The sequence below is a fragment of the Podarcis muralis genome, chromosome 3, assembly GCF_964188315.1.
Source record: "Podarcis muralis chromosome 3, rPodMur119.hap1.1, whole genome shotgun sequence".
NCBI lineage: Eukaryota > Metazoa > Chordata > Lepidosauria > Squamata > Lacertidae > Podarcis > Podarcis muralis.
In genome coordinates this window covers 62299615-62322561 of record NC_135657.1, presented here as the reverse complement: position 1 = coordinate 62322561, position 22947 = coordinate 62299615, and the positions used below count along the sequence as shown (strand labels likewise).

Below are 22947 nucleotides of genomic sequence, written 5' to 3'. Positions count from 1 at the left end.
TCAAATAAATAGAGACAAGTGCAAGTGCCATGCACTCAAATAAATAGAGACACATGAACCAGGTGATCAGGAGAAATATAGCCATAATTCTAATGGAAGGTGAGAAATGGCTGCCACAATCAGAAACTGCCACTCAACAAAGTACAGTGGTACCTTGGTTTTCAAACGCCTTGGAACCCAAACACTGCAAACCCAGAAGTAAATGTTCCAGTTTGCGAACTTTTTTCGGAAGCCGAATGTGCTCTGTTTTGAGTGTTACACTTCCGATTTGAGTGTTATGCTGAGGTCTGTCTATTTTTGCTATGTCCAGAACAGCATGCAAGGGAAGGTTGTTTCATTGTGCAAAAAAAATCTTGTGCTGATGGAACATTTGTTTTGGTGTAGCGTTGAATTCCTTTATCTTTGGCTGCCGGTTTTACATAGAACGTTACACACCATAAGTGCATGCCTGAGAACTTTTGGGACCATTTGCATTTTTAAAAGTGTGTGAAATAGGAGGGGAGACAATTTGGCAAGTCTGATAAGGGGAGATAGCTTAATTAATTACTTGATATGTGTTGACTTTCATGACAGTGGGCCAACCACTTACGTAAGAGTTTGATACGTGGCACAAAGGCCAAATCACACAAAGTCAGGAATCCCAGAAACTCCTCCCACCCAAGAAGCAGAGGGCCACTTACCAGGGTCTGGGAAGGTTGCAGGGAAACCCCGAGAACCCTCACACCACCTTCCTAGAGGCTGGAGAGGAAGCTGCCACCATACTTACTAGGCTTTGGGGAGGCAGTGCAAGGGCTCTGGGATGCTGTCCCAGAGCCTTCTTGCTCCCTTCCTTAAGCAAGGAAAGCCCAGATAAATGGAGAGCAGAGAATGGTGGGTTTTTCCGGCTTTCCATTTATTGATTCCCCTCACCCCCATGTAAAGTTGCGATCTCATAAGCAAAGCGAGTGCAACTTGCAGCCTTACGGTATGTGTTTTACTAATCAGACTTAAATAAAAGTGCCAAAATTTATAAAAAGAAAGTTTCTGCCTATGAGCAGCCTGCTTGTGAGGTGAGTTGAGGAGCTGTAGAATAGAGTGGTTGCCACCCTCTCATCTGCTCCAACCTTAGAAGGAAGGCTGGAGGTATTCTGTCACTGCGTTTTCAAGACAACTGAATAACCAAGGCATTACAAGCCAACCACATTAGTTCCCGTCACCCTTTTCTGCACACAACTGTTAAGAAAACAAAACACTGGGAAACCAAACTTGTCATGAAAATAGAGGGTCTTTCTTGCTTTTTAAAAAATGTATTCTTGTTTCAAAGAACCCACATGTGGCAGGTGAAGATGCTTCTGAATCAAATTATGCTTACCGTATTAACTTTCATGGACTAGCAGATTGGTGGGGGACAAGGATGGTGAGCGACAGCAATCAATTGCAGGCTGATTCATACATTTTACCGAGTCATGTTGTATATCTGCTAAACATGTAGTGTTTCAAGTACACTTGAATAGCTGTGATAGCTCAGTCAGTAAAGCATGAGACTCTTAATCTCAGGGTCATGGGCAAAATATTCCTGCACTCTACAATGCTGCAATTCTATCTGTTTTGGCTACTTCCTACTTAAGATAAAAGGGGATCAGGTCTTTCAAGGCTGCTAGGCCATAGATGTTGTTTCCCTACTGAAGTTTTTAAAATAGTTTGAAAATACAGCATAATGGTTGACGCAGCAGTCATTGAACACAACAGTAGTTGTTAAACTATAATTCTTTTATGAGTAATCACAAATAATTATTTTAAGAGTGATCTGCCTATGCCATCATGGAAGTATGCTTTATCATTCTTGATATTTGCTAGAGAAGTTGTAGCCCAGGGGTAAGTAATCTGTGACCTTCCAGATCATTTTGGATTCATCACTTCCATAAGCCCCAGGCAGAATTGCCCAATGGTCAGGGATGGTGGGAGCTGCAAGGCCACAGGCTAGCCATTCCTGCTGTAACCCCCTATGCCTGAGATTTGCTAAAATTCAAGTGTGCATAGTCTTTCAAGAAACAGCAGAGAGGCCTGTTGAGGACCTCCTTCTTTAGTGCTTGTGCATTTCCTCCCCTCCTGCGTTGTGGAAACATCTGCTTTCTCCTTTAAACTAATCAGAGTTTCCTGTTGCAACCTAAAAGGGCCACACTGGTTAGTTTGTGGTGTGTTCAAACTAGAAAGCAGATGCTTCTCTCTTCACTGATGTGCTGTAGGAGAGAGAAGTGGTTGAGCAGGCTCATTCATTTAACACTAAACCATGGTTTGGCTGCTGTGCTTTAGTTTGGTCATTATGCTAAACCAGGCTTCCTCAACCTCGGCCCTCCAGATGTTTTTGGCCTACAACTCCCATGATCCCTAGCTAGCAGGACCAGTGATCAGGGATGATGGGAGTTGTAGTCCCAAAACATCTGGAGGGCCGAGTTTGCCTATGGCTAGTATATTACTATCATGATCATTACTATTCTTGCCCATCCTTCATAAGGTTCCTGGGTGAGTTGTAGCATAAAAAAACAATAAAAACAACCCATCCCATAATAATATCAACAAATGCCCACATTTTGGACAGATTCACAAGCTCTAAACCACTGGTGGAAGATTCTCTCTGGTATATCCCGTTCACCTACCATAATGTGACATTGGAGAGATTTGTGTGTTACATCGTGAAAAGCATTTTATAGAGTCCATTGAACAAAAAAATACAGAAAAGCTTATTTATAGTAGAAGAATATGCATATGGAAGTACTGCCAACATTTCTGAATATTCTACCATTTTGTCATCCTTTAAAAATTATATTGATGTGGGTTTTGTGCACCATCCTGCCTTAGTAGAATTGTTCATGGGTCTCTTTGTTGGGAAGTTCTATAGGCATCAGTTGATCCTGGCGTCGGCCCCTCCAGCATTGAGTACTTGTTGCATACTTTCTGGAAGAAAAGGGAGGCGGGATCAAAGCAATATTTTTTTACTACAAGAAGTTCTATCCCTTACAGGCAACACTGGCAGTTGTGCTTTTGGAGCTAATTGAGTTGTGGTTGGCATGGGTCTTTGCCATCTTAGACCAGTGTGGTTTAGATTTTATTTTTTATTTTTTTAAGTTTTAACATTAAATGGAATTTAGTCAACTTCACACTTGTCATCAGATATGGTCTGACAACCATCATGTGACAGACAACTGCTTGTTAAAATATGAAATACGAAGCTTGTTTTGAACTGTATAAATCACGCAAATAATACAAATCTGCATTTTCTTTGCATAAGGTAAAGGAAAAAGGACCCCTGACCATTAAGTCCAGTCGTGGCCGACTCTGGGTTGCAGCGCTCATCTTGCTTTATTGGTTGAGGGAGCCGGTGTACAGCTTCCGGGTCATACATAACATCAATTTATATGCATTGTTCCAAAATTTATAGAATTTGGATTTCTCCTAGTTTTTGCAAAGAACACACTGATGAAGAGACAGATACCATTTACAAAGAGCAGGTGAAAATATTTTTAAAAGCAATTTCTCAAACAACTACAGTGGTACCTCGGGTTAAGAACTTAATTCGTTCCGGAGGTCCGTTCTTAACCTGAAACTGTTCTTAACCTCAAGCACCACTTTGGCTAATGGGGCCTCCTGCTGCCGCCGTGCTGCCACCACGAGATTTCTGTTCTCATCCTGAGGCAAAGTTCTTAACCCGAGGTACTATTTCTGGGTTAGCAGAGTCTGTAACCTGAAGCGTCTGTAACCTGAGGTACCACTGTATTCTGAACAGGGAATTTAGACAAATAACAGTATTTTTTATGTAAAAGAAACAAGGCTGCAAGAGTGTTTTTCAATGCTAACTTCCCACCCCAGCTATAAAATTACTATGGATATATTACCTGGCTGACCTTACGAGTGAGTTAGGAATAAAAAATAGTACTGTATATATCAGCATCAGCTGAGGTGTGAATTCTGCTATTAAAACAATGCACTGATTCAAAAAGATCTTCAAAGGCCATGGGCGTAGCCAGGATTTTTGTCAGGAGGGGCAGAACCTCAGTTTGCTATGCATTTTTATTTATGTTTATTGATGAGGGGGGCAGCTGCCCCCCCCGGCTATGTAACAATATCTTACCTGGCTTTGTTAAAGCTCACAGAATTGGGCTCAGTGTGGCCTCTTCATGTAGAATTTATTAATAACGAAGCCACAGTATAGACAGCCCTGCTCTATAAAATGCTTGCATATAGGTTCTGAGCCCATGAAGAAAACAAACCACCGGGAATGGTGTCAGTGAGCTCTCAGTTCCCTTCAGCTGCTGCCAAGTGTGACACAATACAAGCCCGCTAGATGGCAGCTTTTACTTCCAAGAGCATTTGTAACCTCATGCGGAGGGATGTGCCATTTTTCACGCTGCCGTTTACTAGAATTCTGTTAAAAACACAGTAACTTCCATACTTACTGTTTTGCCAGTTTCATAGATATCTGCTCTAGGGAACATCCTTTTGTCTCGGGGATGAAGAAGACGACAAACGCCAACGCTGCCAGGCTCATCATGGCATAAACAAAATAGACCCACGGTAAACCAATGAGATCTAAGAATTTTTTTAAAAATAAATAATTAGTTATTTTAGGAACCTTGTTCTCAGTCCAGGTCAGCAGAGCGGGGGGGGGGGGGGGAATCTATGGCTTTCCAGATGTTGCTGAACATCAGCTCCAGCCTATTATGGGCAATGGCCAGAAAGGACAGGGGCATCAGCCATTGCTCAGTCCCCTCTGTCCTCCCAAAATGTCACAGGTGCAGGAATAAATAGCAGCAGCAACAAAATCGTTCATTAAATGAGTCTCGTTTCCCAGACATGCTGTGTGCATGAATGCGTTGTCTCTCATGCAAGGGTTGAGTCACAACAACCTTAGAGAAATGGGCCAAAGGGTGGGATTTTGAAATTCTCCCAACAGTTTTCCCTCAGGAAAATTGTCAGCTAAGAAATGTTGGTTTACTGAGTGCAGAAGCAGCAATGTTATAGTGGTGGATGAAGGAAGCAAGCAAGGGATTAGAGGTCAGGAAGGAGCCAAACCTATTGCTTCCTTCAACATTAAGAGAACTAGGTTCACAGTTGCACCCGGACAGTGAAAATGGGGTGCCATTTTGTAAAATAGTCTTCTTTATCAATGGTTTGTGAGGAGATTTTAAAAGAACATTTCAAATATGACTTTTAGAAGACATCTGAAGGCAACCCTTTTTAGGGCAGCTTTTAATGTTTGATGTTTTATTGATGTTTTATCTGTTGGGAGCCGCCCAGAGTTGCTGGGGAAACCCAGCCAGATGTGTGGGGTATAAATATTATTATTTATTTATGTAAGTATAGTCAGCTAAAGCCTAACCAGGCATGGGGGAGAAACTAGATTCAGTTCGTATCGAAGGTGAATCTACCTAATTCATGCTTTCTGAAATAATAAGCGAATCAGGAGAAACTGCCATGCTACAAAATTTGCGCTTTCTAAATGTTGCAGTGCAGTTCTCCAGCCAAGTAATGTATGCATAAAATGTGCCTTTAAATGCATGTATGTGAAAATAATATATAAAAACACATTATATTAGGGAAAATATACTTTGCGTGTATATTGGGCAAACTTGCACAACCCCTGGTCTTACACACATGCAAAATTTGAAGCCAACCTTATTCTTGTGATTTAAACACTCTTCTTAATGCTGCATTTTAAGTTGTGGTGACCCATTACGCTCACCCTTACCCATACCAGCCTTACCTGTTGTAGTCAAAAAGGTTGAGGAGATTAGAAGATTAACACCCCAGTTCATGCTGGAGGTTAGAGCCATTGCTCTTCCTCTGATCCCACCAGGAAATATTTCACTCAGTACCAGCCAGGACACTGAAATTAAAATAACAAATGTAACAGTGTGCGGTGTTATTTAAGGGCCATCTAGTCTACCTTCACAAACCTCTGTCCTGATCCTATGCTCCCTCGTTCCACTAAATTGGGCAACGGTGGGGGGGGGGGGGCACAGGTGCCAGAAGCAGCACAGCCAGTGGGAGTTTTGGGTATTCCTTGATATAAGCTGTAGGGCACACAATACAGAATCAGGCCTACACTCCTGTTTGTCTCTCCCCAGTACTGTACTGAGCTTCTTGCTGCACCTAGTTCAGCATACTAAAGTAAAACCACCTCAAAAGTATTGGGCCAGGGGGCAGCATGTGACCATGGATGGAGAAGTCTGGATAGCTCAGTTGGTTCAAGCGTGGTGCTGATAACGTCAAGGCTGCAGGTTCGATCCCCGTATGGGACAGCTGCGTATTCCTGCACTGCAAAGGTTTGGACTAGATTATCCTCAGAGTCCCTTCCAACTCTACTATTCTGTGATTCTAAGTCATGGGAAGAACACATTATTTACATTCCGAGGGTCACAGGTGCTTCCAGACTGTCAATATGTTCTGGGTGGGATACAAGTGGCAAACTATAGTTGCACAATTCTGGCAGATTTGGTGCTCTTCCAAACTGGACTTTTTGCGGTAAGGAAAGTGATGGCAAAATGTACTGGGAAGAGTGGGAGAACAGTCATTTTACCTGCTGTTGTATAACCTCATCACAAATCACTGCTCAATAAACAGCCAGAGAAGTATAATCTCCATGCAGATTTCATGCAAATAGGAGAGATGCTCAATAAACAAATCGGAAAGCAACCACAGCTTCCATTTCTAATGTCTCTAATTAAAAGGCCTCAGGTAGCTGGGAAATATACTTAAGACATGTGTATGCTGTCTTTGATGGCAAAGCCCTCCCAAGGAAGCAGCAAAGCAGAATGAAAACATTTTTTATTAATCTACCGCAATCCAACTTCACCACGGAAAAACAGCATCAATTTAAAAGCCCAACATAACTGTTTTGTGAAAATGCGGTTTGAAATACAAATGTTTCATATGTCTGGCCAAAGTGGGGATATGTACTTAGCATTGTAGAACTGTAGAGTTGGAAGGGACTCATAGGGTCATCTAGTCCTGCAACGCCAAAATCATTTGCCCCACATGGGGCTCAAACCCACAACCCTGAGACTGAGTCTCCGGCTCTACCAACTGAGCTATCCACCACCTCCCCGCTTCTCTGGGAAACCATTCCAAAGATATGGAGCTGCTACTGACCAGGCCTGCTTCCTAGAACAACACATCAGATGAACCAATGGTGGACCTGTGTACAGGGCCCCTGAAGCTGATCTATAAATGAAAGCCAGGTTTGTAAGGGAGGCAGCAGTCTTTCAGATAACATAATCCCAAAGTTTCAGTTCTTCTGTTTCAGCATCTCCTTGCATTGTTATAAAACTCTTTTCCTTCTGCCAGGAAGCAGCAAGAACCCAAAGGGATATTTCCACTTGGGCAATACCAGTACCCAGATGGCAGCTTTTTAAATTGGCAGCTAAAAATCTCAAAATCTCCATCTATCTTTTCTCAACTGAAGAATCTGAAGCACTCTATCTGGCACAGTGCTTGGCTTCCCATGCCCATTCAATGAAGAAGCTACATTTCAGAATAGGATTAGACTGATGCACCCACTGCCTTTTACGGACAACATTCCAATATTTTGTTGAAGTTCCTCGCTGATAATGATTGATAAGTTTGGGTTTGAGGGTTAAACTGTACAGTTGTCATAATAGTACTCTGGCAGATTAAACATGGATGGAATGCAGGAAATAACCTCTTTGGGAGGCGAGTTATGGAAGGCTTTCGTTGTGGCTGATGATATGAAAATAAAGTAGCTTAGAGTCTTTGGTCTGATGAACAAAACTTGCTCTGTTTCAGCTCTTATGTGAAACCCTCTGGCTTCTTATTGTGGGCATCCAAGCTATATTCCCAACAGGCCTATGCAGAGTGTGCTTCTGACCTTGGAGGAGAGGACTACCTCTGAAACAGGCACTGAGCCAGAGCTAAAGACTCCAGACTTCCCAGCTCCATTAACTTCACTGAGCTATGCATGTTTGCAGATAAGGGACAATACATACTGTTTTCTCCTGAGCACATATACCTGAGAAATTCATTTAAGAACTTTCCTTTTGGACCTTAACCCTTGCCACTGTAACAGATGCAGCTATGTGGCTGTAATCTAAACAATATAGCAAAGAATTAACTTGGTTTTCTGACTTTTCTTCTTCTCTGTCTAGCAGCTTAAAGACTATTAAAGGAAAGTGTGTGTGTGTGTGTGTGTGTGTGTGTGTGTGTGTGTGTGTGTTTCTTTAAAAAGTAGAGTTCAAAGTACTTGAAATGGTTTATTGGGTTACAAGGGTACGCATGGGGGGGGGGGAGATCAGACAGATTTACAGCTTAGAAATGAATGAGGCATGGGATATGAAAGCCTCTGAAAGAAATGCATGATTAAGAAGTGGTGCAAGCTGAGGAATGCTAAGTAAAAGGGATTATTCCCCAAGCAATAGGGGTGGAGAAAAGAGAGCCAAACACAGGCATAGGCAAACTCGGCCCTCCAGATGTTTTGGGACTACAACTCCCATCATCCCTAGCTAACAGGTGGTCAGGGAGGATGGGAGTTGTAGTCCCAAAGCCAGTGTGGTGTAGTGGTTAAGAGTGGTGGACTCGTAATCTGGGGAACTGGGTTCGTGTCTCCGCTCCTCCACATGCAGCTGCTGGGTGACCTTGGGCCAGTCACACTTCTTGAAGTCTCTCAGCCCCACTCACCTCACAGAGTGTTTGTTGTGGGGGAGGAAGGGAAAGGAGAATGTTAGTTGCTTGGAGACTCCTTCGGATAGTGATAAAGCGGGATATCAAATCCAAACATATGGAGGGACGAGTTTGCCTATGCCTGGCTGAATACATACAGCACACTTCCAAAGGCAAAAGCAACAGATGGACTAATGAATGCAAAAAACCCTGCTCTGTGAAGAAGGGACTCAGAAGGTACAGCTGATGACTTAGATGATGTTAGGAAGAAGCCCAGTGTGGCTTATGCACAGTCCTGTGGAACTTCTATTTATACATGCATATGATTGGGCTGTCTGAATGATTTGATGAGTTTTCTCAACAGAGATACAAGCCCTGAGGGAAATCTGATATTTGGGAGAGCTGATACTCACAGGGACATATTTTCTCTGCCTTCTCACCTGAAGTAACCAATAAATAAATAAATATAGGATTGTCCAAGCAAACCCAAAGCTTGTGCCTACAAGGCACTGAAAAGTAAAGCTCAGAATAGGCATCTTTATTTCTTAAACTTCAGGCATCACACAGATGCTTGAGACGAAAATCTCATACACAGAAGGGGCTTGACTGATTTGCTCCTCTGCTGTGCTTGTACCATGCTGGCCCTTTCCCCTCTCCCTCCCAGTAGGCAAGAGCAACTCACCTGCCAGGAAGCTAGCAGGGTGGGCTCGCCCACACTTCCACTTGCCCTATGCCTAGGAAACCTTGGTCTGAGAGGTTTTCTGCTTGTTCCATCCCGCTTGCCCTGCCATTTCCCCCCATTAAAACCTGCTCTCTACCACTGAATGGGAGCAAACCTCAATCTGCTGTAAACCCAAATGACATTTGCTCCAATTCAGCAGTAAAGAGTGGGTTTTCCCAGGGGAAAGTGGTATGGCAAGGAGACATGTGGATGAGCCTGTCTAACAGAGCCCATGTCCCACCCAGCAAGCCACTCCTGCCCATGGACACTGTGGTCTCTTCTTACTTATCAGTCAAAACAACTTGCAATTAATAAATTGAAAAACACTTACTTGGTCCAAGTCCTATGGAGAAAGCAGCAATGTAAACAAGCAAGGAGGCCAGAGAGAGCCATTTCAGAGCTGATTGAACTTCCATTGCTTCTGCTGCTACCTGAGACTCTGTGTGGCTTGTGTCGGGGGCTCTGCCCACCACTGACAAGGTCTTGTTCCACCTTTCCGTATTAGAAATGTCAGCCTTCCATTGCGAAACTGTGCTGGACGAAGCCAGGCTAGCAAATTGCTCCTCAAGAGTTTCATTTGTGGAGGTCAATTGTCCCACTCCGTGGAATGTGGCATCTTCCCAGGACTGGTTTCTACAGACAGCAGTGGCATTCACATGTATATTAAGCGTGATCAATCCCATGGTGAACAATGACACAGACATGAGGGATGAGCCAATGATAAGAAACGTCTTGCTTCCTATTTGGTCGACGAAAAGGATGGCTGGGATTGTACTGACCACTTTGACCACTCCAACACCAGTAGAGGCCAAACTGGCTGCCTGATTGCTCTGAAACCCAACTGCTTTCAAAACAGTGGAGGCATAAAACAAGATGTTAGGCTGTCCTGTTGTTTGTACAAAAAACACTAGAGTGATTCCGATCAGCATCCGAGTCCTCATATTGTCTTTTGAATGGAACAGATCCCAGAAACGGTACTGGTGCTCATCTTTCAAGGAAGATTTGATCATAGCAAGTTCTTTGGTGGTGTCTGTGGTTGTCCTGAGTTTTCCAAGCACTTGGCTGGCAGCTTCGTCAAAGCCTTTCATAACGAGAAAACGAGGACTTGGCAGAAGGAAATACAAAGCGATGGCTTGTAGAATCCCCAGTGGAATGACCAGGCCAAACATGTACTTCCAGCCATGGGAAACACTGGCAAAGGCATAATTTGAAACATAGGCAAAAAGTATGCCCACTACAATCATGAGTTCATTCAAAGACACAAGCAAGCCTCTTCTGTGCTGCGGGGCAATCTCTGCGATATACACACAAGTTGCGGTTGAGGAGAGTGAAATGGAAACCCCTATCACAATCCGCCCTATTATGAGGAGTCCGTATGAGGCGAAGAGTATCAGCACTAGACTTCCCAGTACAAGTAACCCAGATGCCAGCATGATGGCAACTCGCCTCCCATATTTGTCGATCAGGATCCCACCAGTCAACGAAGCAAGAAAGGCACCAATGAGAAGAGCACTTACAACTATCTCCTGTTGTCGGCATGAAAGGACTAGGATGCTAGTTAGCTGAAGAAGAGCTCCAGAGATAACTCCAAATTCATAACCCATCAGAAGGCCACTGATAGCAGCAATGCCAGATGACAGAAGAGTGAGCATTCCGAATCCTGGAAATAAAGGTTATAGAAATATTCAGTTTTAGTTTAGTATTTTCAGAAAGTATATCTTTGCCCAAGATTCTTAAGCCAACAGAGATGAAATTTCCATCGAAGATGGTTAAAAAACAACAACCCAGATCTTTGTTTCTGATACTTCCAGTTATTAGAATTGTATAGTTAGTTTACTAATAATAACTACTTAAGCTTCATATTTTAAAAAGAGGGTATATGTCTGAGTGTCCCTAAATACTCACGTGCTTGCTTTTGTAGTTATTCCCCGTGTTCTGAGCCCAACTGATCATGTAATCCTTGACTTATTTAAATTTGCACTCATACTGTAATTTTAAGATCAGCTCAGCCAGCTAATTTCTCAATGGTTTTTTAATTACTGCTTTTATGGTTTTGTTTTTGTACTTTGCACACATGTGTTTTAATTTTTATTGTGAGCCAGGCCTGAGGCCAAAAAGAAGGCAAGATATAAATGCTTAAATAACAAATAAAATTAAAATTGCATTGTGGGCCATAGCATGGCCCATTTAGAACTACATTCAGTTTCAAGTAAGGTGGCTCTGAAAAATCATGGATCTCATGTTGTTTCTTCCTAAAAGCCAGGTTTAGTTCAGTTATTATGATTAATAGTTCTGAATCACGTGCCTAAATCCTGTTGGTTGCCATGGTCGTGTCTTGGGCTGGATAATTCCACAGGTTAATTAAACAGCACTCCCTCTGTTTGCAAAATTCAGGCTGTGAGTGCCATAACTAACGCAGCCAAAAAGGCACCAGACGCATACAATAAGAAGACTACTGACAGACTGGGGGGGGGGGGCAAGGTTTGCAGAAGTGTATATTTTTATATATAAAGCTTCAGAAAAAATCTTCTGGGGAAGGGGGGGTGTTGCTGTGAGAACTGAGCATGCTCTGGTCATGGAATGTAGGCTGACTACTAGATAGGATAACGGGGGTGGGATGGGGGTGGAGATGCTGGGGCAATTGCCTCAGGTGCATTTTCTGGGGAGAGATGCTCATATCCCCCTCTTTGAGCCAGCCCTGCACCACTTTGAGAGGTTGGGATCTGATCAACTCCTAGCCTCACAAAGCGGCTTGAGGAGGGTGGCATGAGAAGGACGCCGTGCGCCCTTTGATCACAGCCTCCCCCTCCCCAAGGGCCTTGGACCAAAGGGCACATGGTTGTTGCATCTTTCTCATGTTGCCCTGCCCCTCACAAAGTGGGACCACCCTGCGGACACATTGTGGCCTATCAGGTGTACAACAGTGCATTGTGGCCTGACAACCTCCTTACACTCCTTGTTTTGGCAATCTCAGACAGGCAACAAGAAGAGATTTACCAAATATCTGGTGGGCTGTTTCTCATGGCAGATGGGCTGCATTTGGATCGGTGGGTCAGAAGTTATGAAAGGGAAAGGGGGGGCAGCACCAAGCACAAGAAAGCAGAAAAGATAAAAGAAAGAGGCAAAGCCTCAAAGTGGTAGTGAAAAGGAGAAGGGAAGAGAAAGCAATTTAACAGTAACCTATTTATTTATTAGATTTATAGACCACCCTTCATTATAAGAGCTCAGGGCAGTCCGCAGAATAAAATGCAGGATAAAAATAAGTAAATAACTGAAACTAAAAAGCAAAGCCAAACAGCAAAGAACTTATTCTGATAATATACACATAATCGCTAATTATAATGAAACAACCCATTTTTAAAAACAAGTAAAGGACTTACCTTAATGCAACAAACCTAAACCTCTGCTAACCATCATCCAAAACATCACACCTGAGCTTTTCAATGGAACATTAAAACTCTCAAGATTCCTCCTTACAAAACCACAATGTTATAATTAAAATGCATCTTGATGCATAAACCCCTACAAGAATTATAACTGACAAGTAGAAGCCGCAACAGACTGGGAGCGTTGCTGTTCCGTGTTCAAGTTAGTCAGCTAGCCGTGCCTTTGCTTTGCTCTACTCTATTCCAACCACAATGGATTTGTTCAAAGTAACATAGGTCTCCTTCAGGTAAAGGGCTGTAACTCAGCCAGAGAACACATGTATTTCATGCAGTAGATCCCAGAGCAGATACCTTGCATTTCCAGGTCGGAAACAGGAAAAGACCCATGTCTGAAATCCTGGTGTCACTACCAGTCAACATAGACAGTACTGAACTTGATGTACCAATTGTCTGACTTGGTGAAAGGCAGCACCCAGTGTTCTTACTGCATAAAGTATTTTACAGGTTGACTGCCATTCAGCCATGTTCCTATTAGCAATTGTGTGCATTGTAAAATGTCTTTTAAGAGAGTGCACTTTATAAATCCACGGCTAATTTTGTTTTAAAACTACTTTCTGTATGTATAAGAAACACACAAAAGCTTGAGCAGACACTGAAAAAGTTTAATGCTTAAAATTCACTTTCAGTTGTCAAATGAAAAGGCCCCAAGATCAGTGGATTAAAGTATAACCTTTTCCTTATTCAGCACCAGTACATTCTGTGTGAATATATTTACCCCATGTAGCTGTTTTGTGTTACTTTTGGAACTCAAAAGCTTGGAAGTCAGTGAAAGACCAAGAATGAACAACATGTGGGATAAACAAACTGAAGCAACACTGACACTGAGGTTCTTTTTTAAAAAATTAAAATAAATAAAAAATCTAGAAATAGCCACACTGCTCTTGGTGTGCTTAGAAACCAAAGCCAAAATCACTGGTGAAACATGGAAGAGAAGCATATTCTATAAAGTCTAGAGCAGGGTTTCCCAAACCTGGGTCTGTAGCTGTTGGACTACAGTTTCCATCATCCCTGACCACTAGTCATGCTAGCTAGGGATGATGGGAGCTGTCGTCCAAAAACAGCTGGAGACCTAAGTTTGGGAAACGTTGGTCTATAGACTTGTTTTCACAGCACAACCCAACCAGCCAGCAGCCATCATAGGCAACAGTGGTGCTCCAATGATTAATGCGACAGAGCTGCAAAATCAGGGTATAGAAATTTATAAATAAACAAATAAAAATTGCAAGCCCCATAAGAAAAGCCAGAAGCCAGAAGGCTTTTCAAAGTCCCAACTAGCCACCATCTCTTAAGTACACCTCAGTGATGCTGAGAAAATAAATGAGATTACTGGGGTCCTGTGTGTTTACTTCCCCTAGTTCCCTGAAAGCAGAGGTATAAATGTGATGAATATCTAACATATTATAAAACTGTTAGTTCAAAAATAGCTCTTCCTTGTATATCAATACAGTGGCACCTCAGGTTACAGACACCTTGGGTTAGACACTTCAGGTTACAGACTCCGCTAACCCAGAAGTAGTACCTCAGGTTGAAAACTTTACCTCATGATGAGAACGGAAATTGCACGGTGGCGGCGTGAGGGTAGCGGGAGGCCCCATTAGCTAAAGTGGTACCTCAGGTTAAGAACAGTTTCAGGTCAAGAACGGACCACCAGAACAAATTAAGTTCTTAACCCGAGGTACCACTGTAATTAGAAAGCCTAAAGACTGAAGGATTATTTTAGAAAGAAAGAAAGAAAGAAAGAAAGAAAGAAAGAAGAAAGAAAGAAAGAAAGAAAGAAAGAAAGAAAGAAAGAAAGAAAGAAAGAAAGAAAGAATAGATTGTCCCTTTGGCTCTTGTGTTTATTGTTGCTGGGACTTAGTCACATTCTATCACCATCTGTTGCCCTGTAGGCACAATTGTCACTCAGACTATGTGGCTGTACCTGTTTGAGCAGGAAGCTTGTGCAGGCTGCAATTGCTGCATTCCTCTCCTATATTCTGACATTGCTGGCTGAGGTCCTCTGTGTCCTGCGCAGGTACCATGGCTGTAGAAAAACAGCTTGCCAACTTGGTTACTTCCCAGCGATGACGAGAGGCTCTACAGCGAGAGCGTTTCACCCTTGCTGTCAAATCTGGTGCCTCTGGCTCTTCTGCCCATGGCAGCGTGGGACAGGAGCAAAGTGAAATCTGGAAGTTACTGAGGGATCCGGGAGCAACTTTTTCTTTCTCTTCCAGCAGGTTTTGCCCTTTTTGGTGACACAGGCTGTTGCTATTTTGGGTAAGCCTATCATGAGCAAGTGGGAGGGCTTTTGCTCAGAGGTATTGTTTTTGCCTTTGAACAAATAGCTGGAGACCTTAGAGGGTTGCGCAGAGAGCTCAACAGGAGTTTCAGAGGTTTTGCTTACAGCTTTCCACTCCTCCAAGCTGCGTATTCCCCCTTCTCCTTTTTTCTAATCTGTGAAAAAGAAAAAGAAAGAGTTAAAAGAGGCTGCTGTGTCAGCAAGAAGTGGTGCACTGAGCAAGCACAGAACAGATGGTATTCATTACTGTGCCATTATGAGCAATTAAGAAATAAAGTAAGAAAAATGATCACTTTCAGCATACAAATTAGGTTTTAATAACAACAATAACAATAACAATAATCATCATCTGTGCCACAATAAAGAGAAAACAGAACCGCCACCTGAGAGAGGAAAATAGGTATACTCATAGACTGGAGAAGCTCAAAAGCTTCAAAAAATAAATGTCTGCCGCAAAAAGATGGCCAGGTCGTAGCCAGGCAAGCCTTTCTGTGGAAGGAGATCCATGTGTGGAGAGCCCTAATGTGGCTGCTCCTCACCTCACAACAGCAGTGGCCACGGCATGGGAGCAAGAAGGGGAGGTGTGGGAATGGGCTTGACCCCGAAAGCCGGGGGTGGTGGCTTCATAATTGGGCGGAAGGTGAAAAGGGTACTTGGTAGTTGCAGTGTGTAAGAGAAGGCAGCTGCCCAAGGTTATCATGTGGGTGGCTTGTGGGTGAGGAGGGTTGCATGGAAGGAGGGCAAGGAGGTGGGGAGCTAGGCATGAAGGTGCAGAAGGGTGCAAAAAGGGCTGCAGAAGAGAAGACCAGACGTGGCTCCCAGAAATGGGGCTGGGAAGGTAAAAAGCAAGCTTAGTAGTTGCATGGGGTGGGGAAGCTCTAGGGAGTTAACAGGGGGTGGTAGGGGGTGTTGGGGTGACCAATAGTAGAAGCCCCTAGTATGTGTACACACACACACACACACAGATCCAGGTTCAAATTTCCATCACTCCTCCACAGTTGTGACTGATGCCTTTCATTTACAGTTACAGAAACATGGGAACACAGAACATGCTCAGTGTCCCTTACACTGAATGCCAATACCCCAGACCTTATTGACAGGGATCTTAGGTATGTTCACATGATGCATGTGTCAATTTATTTATTGAATTTATATACCACTCTATACCCAGAGGTCTCGGGGCAGTTCACAGTAATGTCAGTTAATATAATGTACTCCATGTATGTACTTACTTTAAAAACAGCCTTTACACCATTTCTACAATATTGTGTCCTCTAACTATATTAGTCTTTAATGACCTCTGTGCAGTAAGAATCCATTGTAAACAGTGCGAGTGAGAAACAAATGTTTGGCTTTAGAGGAAGAACACTGCTACCGGGGAAGCAGCAAGAAGAGGCAATATTAAACTTATCCAAGACGCTTGGTATTTCAACACTTCAAAACAAAACTGGACAAAGACGCACATCAAAAACCGAGGTGCTTCACTTCCTTGGAACTAAAAGGAATAACATGCAGCCAGCCCACGCTCCCTGCCGCTGCCGAAGAGCAGCTCAAGATCAGCACATATCTGATCACCAGTACTGCAGGACTAAAGTCTCTCTGACCATGTGTTGACTGACAGTGTGTGAAAGAAGGAGGCTTGAGCAACTAATCCCCAGATAGTGAAGCAATGAAGATCTAAGAGTCTGGACCGAAGATGGCACATTTTTGTGAGATGGACAAGAACTCTGCACCCACTTGGAACATCCCAAAGTATCTAATGCAACAGCTCTGCTCCTTCCTCTTCCTTAGTTTGCTGAAATAGAATGTGGCATTCTTATGTCCCCGCCCCCCAAAAAAGTGTCTCCCTATTTCCTTGAGGTTGGGTTTTATGCAAAACATTATGCATAACACCACACACAGAAATTCATTTCCTACCCCTCCTACACCAGGGGTGCTGCAATATACAGGTCCTCTCTCCACACTCATCTGCCAATCATAATGACGAGCATTCTGCCATCCAGTATGAAATAGCACCATCTCTTTTGCATTGAAAGAAATGGGGATATGCTTTTCTACCAGCCCGCTTGCAAATACAACAAAAAGCATGAAGCCATACTCACATCAAACAACAGTAATGGGGTACTAGAGGTCTATTCTCACAACCATTCAAGAAAATGTAAACGACAACGGCCGTGAGAGTTTTAATAGCACAAGGATGGAAGACTGAAGAAACCCCAACTAAAGAATAATGGCAAGAAAAATTGATGGATTATGCAGAACTGGCAAAACTGACATACAGGCTACGGGACATGGATAACTGTGACTTTAAAGATGAACGGGAACCCTTTACAAAGTATTTGAAGACACAACAAAGCGAACTGGACTCCTTGGCTAGTTTTGAATAAACATTCACAAACTTGTTATTGATAACAATCAGCTAAATAGTTTGAGGATCTGTACAACTGTGTAACACGCAGAAAACAGCATTTTTAGAGAAATCAAAGACTGGAACTGAGGGAAGTTATGGGGGGGTTCTGTGGGGGGAAGGAGGGGGAGGGAGGAAAAATGGGGGGGGGGAAATAAGGATGATATGTTTTTGGATAATGTGTTTTGTTTTAATTTTGAATAAAAAGTTATTGAAAAAAGAAAAAAGAAAATTTCACTTGTGAGGAAAGCTGAGCAGGTCCTGTGCATGCCTGTCATCTGCTGAATATTGATTATGGTATGCTATTACCGCTACCTTCAATCTGAGTTAGTAATGACCAAGTTCAGAACGCGGCGCTGCATGCACACAATGCTAGCTAGGGACAGGTCAAAGCAGCTGGGAATCATCAAGGGTTAGGATTTTCCCAAAGTTGCACTTAAACACAGTAGATTCTGGTTCCAGCAGCTATCCAGCATCAGCTGCTGAAGTGAATGTGGGAGTTGACAGCAGCACTCTCCTGGTAAAATTAAGCAGTGGATGAGGAGAGTGATGAAATTACCAGTCAAGTCAACAGGCCCCAAAATAAATCAGGAGCAGCTGTTGAAGAAGAACTTAATTCTGCTTCTTTCTGGTCTTGTTGTTTTTTATGGCTTCTCAAAGTCTGACTCAAATGAATTTTCACAGCTATTAGGATGTGTTCTTTGTATAAATTGGGGACAAGTCACATTGAATGGATTTCTATCTACAATGCTGCAACTGCTCATTTGTCTTAAAATTGTTGAATTCATGCTCACCAAAAGAAAAGAATTGTGTTTGTGACCTTATTACTAGTATTGCACACAACAGCAGATAATCTGTAACTCAGAGGGAAGCCATTCATGCCATGTTGGGTGAAAAGCTGAGACATCAATATTATTCATGCGCAGTTGTCGATCTACTGTAGGAAGGAACTGGAAAGGGCTCTGGCTGCAGTGAATGCATACAAACAAAGAGAGGAAGCACAGGCAAGTCCACACTGTTCAGTAAAGAAAATCCTTTGGAGAGAATGTATCATAAACCCAGAATGCACACTGTACGTGCACTCGGTCAACAAAAGGCAGGTCACATCGCTTCAGATTTTTTCTCTGTGGGAGGGAATTGCAAGTACAATTAGCTATGTTCAGAATTCAACAGACATATGACCTTATGAGCAATGCACTCCCCACAGAGCAAAATGTCTTGTTAACAAACATTAGTACCGTCCAATATCCCAGAACTGACGTCTATAAAGCAGCAGGCTATGTACATCATCTCTACAAGTTACAGTTACTGCAGAAAACCCACTGCTTTTATTCTGGTATTTTGAGAGGAAACCTGTCTCTTAAAACACTGACATAAATATGCCTAGAAGCCTGAACCCAATTAGGAAGTTTAAAGATGTGCAAGCATGCATTAGCCACACTTCAGGTTTTGCTGAAGAAACTGCTGGTGCACAACACTAGTGTCTCTACAGTCATAAGGTGCGGAGTTGACTTTAGTAAATTAAGTGTACACCTTTGACCTTTGAATTTAACAGTCCAGAAGGGTAGCTGTGTAGTGAAAACAGCAAAGATGCAGACCATTCAAATAGGTTAAACCTATCAGCACCAGCCTGCAAAGAAGATGCATGCCTGAGACAATTTTTATTGATGCCTAGTGATTGAGTTAGATAATTAATGTACCCAAGCTTTGGGGATATTTCCTTTTTCTCTTCTTGTGTAGCGGTGGGCTCTCTGCTTCCTCAAATCTGTGTTCATAAACATCTAACACGTTCTCTGTCCGCAGATGAAGGACTCTCTTGCCCATGATAGCTCACACAACAACGCATTTATTGGTCTTCAAAAGGCCACTGGCCTATTTGCCATTTCACATATGCCTGCTTAAGGCACTTCTGAATATGTCTCATAAACCCTGAGGTTGTTACGGCAATAAAACAGACTTTGCAATGCAAATCTCTCCCCTTCTTCATAGCTATATATGGTACCGAATTGACAAGCAACAGAACAGCACCAACTGGCTCCCGCAGGCACCTACAAGGAGGAGGCGGGGCCCTGCAGTTATCCTGCCATTGGCCACCAGCACAATCCCTTCATGGGTACTTCACTCTTGGATTTAGCTGCACGGTTGCAGCTTCCGTCTGAAATTGAAGTGTAAAAATAAACAAAACAGCACCTTATTTATCACCTCATGCTAAGCAGCCATGCAAATTATGCCATAGGCTGCATGGCTCTGCACTCCAACAGGATTGTAACAGATGCCAAGTGCTGAAGGACTGGCTAAGCTGGACACTTGCAGCATCTAGGTTTGTTTTCTTTCCTTCCCTCCCAAATTCTTTTCCTTTTGTGCCATGCCTTGTAAGCCTAAGGTAGGGACTGTTGTCAAGGATACAGAATCATAGAGTTGAAAGGACCCCAAGAGTCATCTAGTTCAATTCCATGCAATGCATAAATTTCAACCAGAGCCTCCATGACAGATGGCCATCCAATCTCTGCTTAAAAACCTCCCATGCAGGAGAGTCCACCACCTTCCAAGGGAGTCCATTCCGCTGTTGAACAGCTCTTACTGTCAGAAAGTTCTTCCTGATGTTTAGTCAGAATCTCCTTTCTTGTAACTTGAAGCCATTGGTTCGACTCCTACCCTCCAGAGCAGGAGAAAACAAGTTTGTTCTCTCTTCCATGTGACAGCCCTTAAGATGCTTTGGGAGATGCTCTGTGAGCCTTTTGTCAGCTGCAGAGTGGGATAAATATGCTTTCCATAAATAAAAAAAAATATATTTGGCAGAACTCTGAAATACAAATTGACCTAGTAATCCTGTATTTCGATGCCAGACATGTGAAGATTGGCTTTTGTGGTTACAAAATGAATTACTCTGTGCATGCATACTGGGTGCTCAATTCCACTCAGCCTGATAAAATACCCTCAGTACCATTTCTGGTCCTGACAATGACTTCTAAAACAAATTTCCTACCTGAAATTAGGGAGCCATAGCTTGTATGTATGTATGTATGTATGTATGTATGTATGTATCATCTATCTATCTCTATAGCGCTCTCTCTCTCTCTCTCTCTCTCTCTCTCTCTATATATATATATATCTCAGGGTGGTGGTGGTTGTAAACGTGACTACCTCAGCACCTAGTCTATCTAAGGCTTATGCTATGTTTACAGGATGTGGTCATTCCCAGTTGTAGATCCCCACAAAAATAGCATCATATATCAGGGCCAGAGGACCTGTGGCCCTCCAAGAGGTTGCTGGATGAGAGTTCCAACTCTCCAACCCAAACATCCTCTTGAGGGACACAGGCTCACCAACCCTGTTATATCACATGTCAGGTGTCCAAAGGACTTTGCGTACATAACATTATTCGTTCCATTCCCTTAGTCTTCCCATATGTGGCAAATACCAGCATCAGCTTCGGTAGACAGGTGGTTATCACTGGCAAACAGCATGGAAGAAAAGGGTTAGCCCTCCCCCTTATCTCAGCATTGCAGTCCTGATCACATTCAGGGGCCCATGCGATGGCTACTGAGATTACAAAAAAACAAGTAGGGCAACCAGTCAAAGGTTTTCTGGTGTCATATCTAGGCTGCAAACACACTCCCATTTGCTCTGCATCCGGTGCACTCCCTCTGCCTCATTGAATTTTAAGTCAGTGATGTGTACACAGCCCTAGTTTGGTCTTGTGAGGCGTTGTCAACCCCCCCCCCCCAATTTTGACAGGGGGTGCTAACACAGGAACATAAAGGAAAGAACAGCTTTGGTCTGCCAAAGATCCATCTAGTCAAGGATCCTTTTCTCAAAGTTGCCAACCAGATGCCTGTGAGAAGTCCAAAACCAGGAGCTGAGGGCAGCAGTGCTCTCCACATTTGTGATTCACAGCAACTGGTGTTTAGAGGCATACAGCCTCTGACAGTGGAGGGAAAACACAGCCATGGTGGAGGAGCCTGGGGCGGGAGAGAAAATAGCTCATTTGGTTAGAGCGTGGGGCTGATAATGCCAAGGTTGCAGGTTCTATCCATGAATGGGACAGCTGCATTGCAGGGGGTTGGACTAGGTAATCAGGGTCCCTTCCAACTCTACAGTTCTATGAAGAGTGGTCCAAGGATGTGGCCACAGCTAAGTGCCGCCCTGAAGCAGGAGCTTCCTCATTCACACTCTAGTCTTAGCCACTTTTACCACCTTCTTAGTGGTACAAAACGACCTGGAATCTGGAAAACATCCTTTCTCCTTTCTTTTTAACAAAAGATACCAATGCATATGCTTTTACAGCTTCCTTTAAATTTTCCCAGCAGGACTGAGCTGTGGCATTAAAAACAAGCTCAGAGTTGAAGTGGCCCCTCTTCTGATAAAGCCCTGGTGAAAGATGCTTTCTCATATTTGGGCTCTACATAATCATGGTTTCTTTTAAAAAAAAGAATGTCAACCACAAGGGTTTTTGGAAGCCAACACTGAATGACAACCTGTCCTCTCAGTTGCCCGAGACCCTCCAGCCCAGCCTTCCCTTTCCCCCTGCCCTTTGCTCGCCCAGGTGTATGAGCTTACCTGCTGTTGCCAGGCAGCAGGGCTGCAATCTCTTCTGCAGGGTTTCCTTTCTCTCCCTGACCTGAGGCTGTGAGACGGGAGGAAGGCGGAGAAGCAGGGAGACGCCAGCCGACCTTCCTATAGCTGCCTCTTTTCAGCTGCTAGAGTGGCCCCTGCTGACAGGAGGGGAAACTGCGGGACTCTCTCCCAAGTTAAAAAGAGGCCTGCTGGAAAAAATGAGCTATAAGGGAATGGCTCGGGCTGTTTGGCCTCCATTAGAATGTGCCAAAAATGCAATTTGCAAATAAGAGAAACACAAGCTTGTGTCAAGGGAGAAACGTGCTAAGAGGAAGGCACGCTTGGCAAATCCACAATGTGATCAACTCCCTCCCGGAAACCAATGTCCCCACTGTGGAAGGACATATGGATCCACAATTGGCCTCCACAGTCACTTACGGACTCATTGTTAAAACCATGTTTATGCAAGACAATCTTACTCGGCTACGAGTGATCGCCAAAGAAGAAGACATTAAAAGCACACCACTTCCCTCAAAGAAGCCCAAGAACTGTAGTTTACCCCATTACACAGCTGCAGCTCCCAGGATCCTTTAAATGTACAGTATGGTATGTATGCAGCAGGAAGAAGAAGAAGAAGAAGAAGAAGAAGAAGAAGAAGAAGAAGAAGAAGAAGAAGAAGAAGAAGAAGCCCAGAGTAGCTCTTTCCTAGGTCCTGATCTGACATCATCCATAGACTTTTGGGTCAGGAATCTGAGACCCTCGTTCCAACAGATGATTTTTCCTCTGTTTGTGTGTTTCTGATTTTAGAGTCCTTTAGACATGATATAGGAATTTGCCAGCTGAGTTTCCTGGACTGGAACCCTGCTTCTCCCTCCAAGCGAGTTTG

At 43.4% G+C, this 22947-nt stretch overlaps 1 protein-coding gene across 2 annotated transcripts; it reads right to left on the bottom strand.

The window, feature by feature from the left end:
• Positions 1-1731: 1731 nt before the first annotated feature.
• SLC2A12 (solute carrier family 2 member 12) lies at positions 1732-22232 on the bottom strand. Of its 2 annotated transcripts, none has more exons than XM_028723473.2 (6): positions 22065-22232; positions 14741-15252; positions 9705-11033; positions 5741-5863; positions 4434-4566; positions 1732-2930 (listed from the first exon to the last, which is right to left on the bottom strand). In XM_028723473.2, the coding sequence occupies exons 2-6, from the start codon at positions 14838-14840 to the stop codon at positions 2882-2884; spliced, it is 1734 nt and encodes a 577-aa protein (XP_028579306.2). In that variant the 5' UTR covers positions 14841-15252; positions 22065-22232; the 3' UTR covers positions 1732-2881. The 2 variants fall into 2 exon arrangements, with proteins under 2 accessions (XP_028579306.2, XP_028579305.2); XM_028723472.2 differs by having other exon boundaries at positions 1732-2934; positions 22065-22224.
• Positions 22233-22947: the final 715 nt, after the last annotated feature.